Source organism: Bidens hawaiensis, unplaced genomic scaffold (assembly GCF_021521415.1).
Source record: "Bidens hawaiensis isolate Kalapana, Puna unplaced genomic scaffold, B.hawaiensis_p1.1 tig00003536_1, whole genome shotgun sequence".
Lineage (NCBI taxonomy): Eukaryota > Viridiplantae > Streptophyta > Magnoliopsida > Asterales > Asteraceae > Bidens > Bidens hawaiensis.
The window spans coordinates 222,156-228,740 of record NW_027491199.1 but is presented as its reverse complement, the minus strand read 5'-3'; the positions used below and the strand labels follow the sequence as shown (position 1 = coordinate 228,740).

The 6,585-nt window shown below is 37.1% G+C and overlaps 1 protein-coding gene across 1 annotated transcript; it reads right to left on the bottom strand.

Moving 5' to 3' along the window:
• Window positions 1-4,253: 4,253 nt before the first annotated feature.
• LOC143623697 (metalloendoproteinase 5-MMP-like) lies at window positions 4,254-5,226 on the bottom strand. The gene has a single exon (XM_077094540.1). It carries the CDS (start codon window positions 5,118-5,120, stop codon window positions 4,254-4,256), a length of 867 nt encoding a protein of 288 aa, XP_076950655.1. The 5' UTR covers window positions 5,121-5,226.
• Window positions 5,227-6,585: the final 1,359 nt, after the last annotated feature.

Genomic DNA, 6,585 nt, shown 5'->3' with positions numbered 1-6,585 from the left:
ATGACAAGAAATGGTGAAAGATACTTCATTACCTTTACCGATGATTATAGTCGCTATGGGTATGTGTTCTTGTTAAAACACAAAAATGAGGCCTTTGAAATGTTCAAAGTCTTCCAAAATGAAGTACAAAATCAACTCAACAAAACAATCTAAGTACTACGTTCTGATAGAGGAGGTGAATACCTCAATGACGCGTTTCTAGAACATCTTAGGAGTTGTGGGATTGTCTCACAACTTACTCCACCTAGAACACCACATCATAATGGTGTGTCCGAGAGGAGGAATCGAACTTTATTGGACATGGTTCGATCCATGATGGCTAGAAGCTCATTACCTCTATCATTTTTGGGTTTCGCTGTGATCTCCGCTGCCCGTATTTTAAATATGGCACCAACCAAGAAAGTGGATAGGACACCTTTTGAAATATGGCATGGAAAGGCTCCAAAATTTTCATATTTAAAGGTATGGGGTTGTGAGGCTTATGTTAAGATCTACACCCCTGACAAACTTGAATGTCGATCCACTAAGTGTATATTTGTAGGATATCCCACGGATTCGATGGGATATTATTTCTACAATCCAAGCGAGCATAAAGTGTTTATAGCTCGAAAGGCTAAGTTCTTGGAAAGAAGGTTCCTTATGGAAGGAACTGATAGAACTGTAGAACTCGAAGAGGATCGAGAACTACAAGCCGATACACGTTTGGTTGACACTAGCAATCAACAAGAGGTTGTTGAGGATGATCAAATGGTTGATCAAAACACACAAAACATTCGCAAATCTGGTAGACTTAGCATTCCACCTGAGAGATATGGATTTTTCATGGATGGATGCTACCTGGTATATTCGGATGAACCCACCACATACCGAGATGCAATGTCGCAATCTGATTGTGACAAATGGCTAGAAGCCATGAATGTTGTGATGCAATCCATGCATGACAATCAAGTATGGGACTTGGTTGCTCCACCTCTAAATTCCAAGCTGGTTGGAAGTAAGTGGGTTTTCAAGAAGAAAACTGATATGCATGGAAACTTGGATACTTATAAAGCAAGACTTGTAGCAAAGGGTTTCACTCAAACTCAAGGGGTTGATTATGATGAAACTTTCTCGCCCGTGGCGATGCTAAAGTCTATAAGGATATTGTTTGCCATAGTCGCATATTATGATTATGAGATATGGCAAATGGATGTCAAAACTGCTTTTCTAAATGGGCATCTTAATGAAGATGTCTATATGGTTCAGCCTGAAGGTTTTGTCGATCCACAACATCCTAACAAAGTATGCAAGTTGAAGAAATCAATCTATGGATTGAAACAAGCATCTAGGAGTTGGAATCACAGTTTTGATGATGAAGTTAAGAAATTTGGATTTATCAAAAACGCTGATGAAGCTTGTGTGTATAAGACAGCTAGTGGGAGCATCATTACCTTTCTGGTATTATATGTCGATGACATATTACTGTTTGGAAATGACATTCCAACCTTGGAAGGTGTGAAAGTCTGGCTTGGAAGCTGTTTTTTTATAAAGGATCTTGGTGAAGCCCCCTATATTCTGGGAATAAGGATCTATAGGGATAGATCAAGGCGGTTGATAGGTTTGAATCAAAGTGCATACATTGACAAGATCTTGAAAAGGTTCTAGATGGAAAACTTTAAGAAAGATTTGGTACCTATTCAAAGAGGAACGATGTTGAGTGCTTCTCAATGTCCAAGCTCAAAGGATGAGCAAGACAAAATGAGTGGTATCCCATATGCATCTGCTATAGGATCCATCATGTATGCCATGATTTGCACTAGACCGGATGTGTCATGCGCCTTGAGCATGACAAGTCGATACCAACAAAATCCGGGAACTAGCCATTGGATGGCTGTTAAAGAGCATATTGAAATACCTTAGAAGGACAAAGGATATGTTTCTAATATATGGCTCTGGTGAGGAGGAACTCGTTGTAAAGGGTTACACTGATGCGAGTTTCCAAACTGATCGAGATGATTCTCGATCACAATCAGGATATGTTTTCGTTCTCAATGGTGGTGCTGTCTAAACAAGATGTGGTAGCCTTATCCACCACTGAATCAGAATACATCGCCGCCTCATTGGCAGCTCAAGAAGCTGCATGGATTAGAAAGTTCATTACCGATCTAGGGGTAGTCCGTACCATTCAGGACCCTCTAGAAATCTTTTGTGACAACGAGGGTGCGATTGCTCAAATCAAGGAACCCCGCGCACATCAAAAGACTAGGCACATTGAGCGGAGATTCAACTACATAAGGGATGAAGTTGAAAAGGGAAAGATATGTATTCGCAAAGTTCAAACTGATCAAAACATTGCGGACCCACTCACGAAACTCCTTGAAAGGCCGAAGCATGAGGGTCATACTTGCGCCTTAGGACTTCGATATTCTAGCGATTGGATTTGATCAAAATTTGTATTTGGATATTTGAACAATTTTATTTTAACTCAATCATATGGTTTTGGTTATGGTCATGTTCTTGAGTTATGTTCCATTTTAGTATGTTTAAATCCGTGAATAATTTGAATTATTCTAAACGTCCGTAGTCGTTCATATTTGTGGGAACAAATGTGAAATTAAGACTATTATGAACCTGGATTGGTAGATATTCATGAGGTATGAATATAGCAAAAGGTTGCTGCCAAGGTTCATAGATATTTAAGGGATAAATATTGGACTGACCCGCTCTCAATTTTACTGCATGGAATCCTTGGGATTTGTGATCATAAGTAAATTTGAGTAAAGGCGAACTTCATAGGATCCTCCGACCTGAGATACATATTGGGTCTTGATATTCAGTGACCATTATGCTTTGACTTAGTTCTTCGCTGCTCTGAAATATGTCAGTACATAAGGCTAAGCTCAAGTATAGTACAAGGTGATAGTGAGAGACGTATGTAGTCAATAAGGGATTTGTCTCTCTTATTCGTTGAGAGTTAAATGTCTAAGGCCTGAAAAGTTAAATCAACAGAGAATGATCACTTTGTGTCTCTGGATTTAACATGACATTTGTGGCAAAAGGATAAATGATAGTTTCACCTAAATCATTTTCAAGTATGGGACTTGAAAGGGATGATGTTATTGAATGGCACTTCGTCATACGTATTAGGGGTAGTAAACCGTAGTTAGGCGGTATTTGCTACTTGCATCAATCTTCTATGTATCTTTTGCAAGTGGGAGATTGTTGGACTCGGTCTTCCCAAGAGACATATTAAACTGATGTGGCTAGTACGTTATGATCCAAGTCGGGTCATACCCAATAACAAGCTAGACAAACACCGATAATATTCGTTCATATATGATGTGATCATAACAAATGAATATTAACACTTGAGTTATTTGGAAAGGGGTTTCTAAATAAAATGTACTTGTGTAATAAACAAATCATATGGATGATTTATGTTTTATGAAAGAACATTACATGGTGTTATTTAAGTTGGTTAAATAACAATATGTGAATAATAATAACCAAGCATGTCTCTTAACATATAATAGGTTTTATAAGTTATAAGTTATAAACTTATAAAAGTATATATGTATGGATATATATATATATATATATATATATATATATATATGTTTAAAGTTTTATAAAAGAAAAAGATAATAACTCTTTCAAATATTTTATTTTTTTTATTATTGAGTGGAGACATGCAAAGGGTTTGATTGGTGGAGAGAAAGATTGCTTTGAATAAAACCAAACTTTTCTCTTTCATTTTTCATATAACACACACAACATACATGCAAGTAAACATCAATTCTCTCTTCCTTTCTTTCTCTTGATTTCGGCCAAACTAAGGCAAGGAAGAAGGTGTTAATCAAGTGTTTAAATCCTAGCTAAGAAGGTGTGTTGTTGAAGCTTGAGGTATACTAGCTTGAGGAGCTTCCATATTTAAGTTCTTGCCTTTCAATCATCATCCTTTTCACACTTCTTTGGTTACTTGAAAGGTAGTTTAACATGCATGAACTTATAGTGACGTGCATGTGTTTGATAGTGTGTAATTCGTATTTGGATCCGGGTTTGGGTTTTGCATGTATTGAATTGGTTCTATACACTAAAACTAACAAGATTTAAAACTTATATCCGCTGCGTTTTTGGTAAAATAAGGATTTTATCACTTTGATAATCTTGTTAAAACCCAACACAAAATGCATATTTAAATTCTGATCATTGATATATATTCATGTTTAGATCACAATGCATGTCATGAACAAGTGTAAAATAATAAGAGATTACTAGTTAAGTCCATATAAAGCTCCAATGCCTTGAATATCATCTGAAGTCAAGCCTTTTACCATTCCAGGAGGGATACTGGTCCACATTGCAGAATTTTCATCTTGGCTATGCTCCAAACCAAGTAGATGCCCTATTTCATGAACCGCCACCGATTCTAAGTCAAAGGCACCGGGAATTGCCCCGGGTCCAGCAGACCAGTTCCAGTTTGTGTTGTAATGAAGTATTCCAGCAGTTGGTGCAGCAGCATGCGCCAAAACATTCGTAAAGTCGCCATCTCCATGGTTCCCATTTTCAAAAGTAATCGTTAAATCAGCACTAGTCTCATCATAAACTCTTGAAAATGTGAAGTAACCGGAAACAGAAGCCCATTTGTTAAAGGCACGCACAACCGGAGGTACAAATGCATTTGGAAAATTCAAGCCAAAAGCGTAAGTGAGATGGTTTTTATCCCATCTAGGACTACCCGTGAAGAATTGATAACGAGACACGAAACTTAACAACTTTTCTTCGTGTTTGTGACTACTTTTCACATCTGGTTGTCCACAGCGAGGCGTGACCATTTGTGAAATGGTGGGTCCGTCTAGCGTACCGGAAGCATTAAGATGGTAAAAGATTTGATAGCTTTTGAGGGCGGCCTCAAGCTCTTGATCAAATTCATCAAGTCCGGTGTTGACGTTGTTAGGGATATGTTGGTAATTTAGGTAACCGAATCGGGCTAGATATAGTTTGAGCTTATGGAGGCCGGGCACTTTGGTACCCTTGTGACAGCCTTGAAGGGTTTTGATTGTTTCAACATTAAACTTAGCGTTGCTAAGAGAGAACAAGATAAACAAAAAGGGTAAAAAAGTAATGGGGTAGGATGCCATTGGTACGTGAATTTTGTTTATGGTTTTGGTTAAAACTTTCAAGTTATTAGGTCAATTTATAACGGTAAGTGTGGCTAATTCAAATGATTGAATTACATTTTACTTGGAAAGACTATAATTTGCACACTAAATTTTCTCAATTAATTAAATTTTATTAACGTAATCCATATAATTAGCCTTTTTCTATTATAAGTAAGAGTGTAAGACCATTGGACTGTTGACCAATTGACGTGAGGTCGGTCAACCTTGTTTAAATATAAAAAATGTTGCATTGTTTTTTGTTATTGCTATTTTGTTTTATGTTTGGTTTATAAATTGATTTTACATCCATGTTCTTCATTTTGATAGTTTGCTAGATGTTTAGTTTTATTTTTGTTCACGTGGGCGGTAGGGCCGGCCCAAGGGGAGGCCGATGATGTCGACGGACTTGGTGCTAAATGAGGAAGCATTGATGGCCTCGGGTCAAAAGCTTTGGGCTCACTGTTGCTATGTCCTTAGCAATCGAGGCATCCATGCGACAACTTGAGTTGCTTGAGTGTCGGCTGGAGTTACCAAAGCTAGAGTTGATGAGGCAGGACGACATACTGCAAGACACGAAAAGTAAAACGTATAAGTTACTTGAGTTTTTTTTGCAAAAAAACATAATAGTGCGGGATGTGTAGCAATGTAGTGAATCAACACATGAATCATTATTAAATATTGAATTGAAATTCATTAACACATGAAATAAAGACACGTTGGAAATCGAAAGGTCATGTCACCATGTGTGTCGTATTTCCAACAAATCACAAAAATGAAATTTTTTGCAACCATAGACTTTCATATCTCAATCCAGTTACAAAATGAAATAAAATAAATAGTGTCACATCCCAAACCAGGGCCTAGAAGTATGTCGAACATTTGGTATCTGCGTTGTAATTATATCAGAGTTGCGGGTTTATTTAAGCAGAAGACTTTAAGTTTTAAAATATTAATTTACATTAGAAACTTACTTGGGAATCAAATACCCGAGTAGTCGGTTTACAAAATATTGTTTCATACTGTTACAAAGATTTAATTATCAAAATTAAGCCATCTTGGTAACGCGAGCTTATAATTCCATCATTACTCTAAATCCTTTATATACATGCCTTACTTAATTACCTGCAATATGGGGGGTAAAAATATGTAAGCGATGAGCTGGTGAAACGTTGACTAACTCTATAAGATTTATAACACTCGTTAAATACAATATAGTTTTTTTTGTTACAAACTCAGCAGGAATGCCTGTCATTCCCGAGTTTTGTACCACTATCCTACACATACAATTCAAAGGTTCTCTGACTCTAGTAACCCATTGGGAAACTGGTTATGACTGACTTTGTTTGCATGCCTGCTTAGTCAGTTATGTTTGGATCCAAACACAAGTGTAACGAAAGAAACGATAACAGGCAAATGGGAATTGCGTTTAAGGAAAACGTACTCA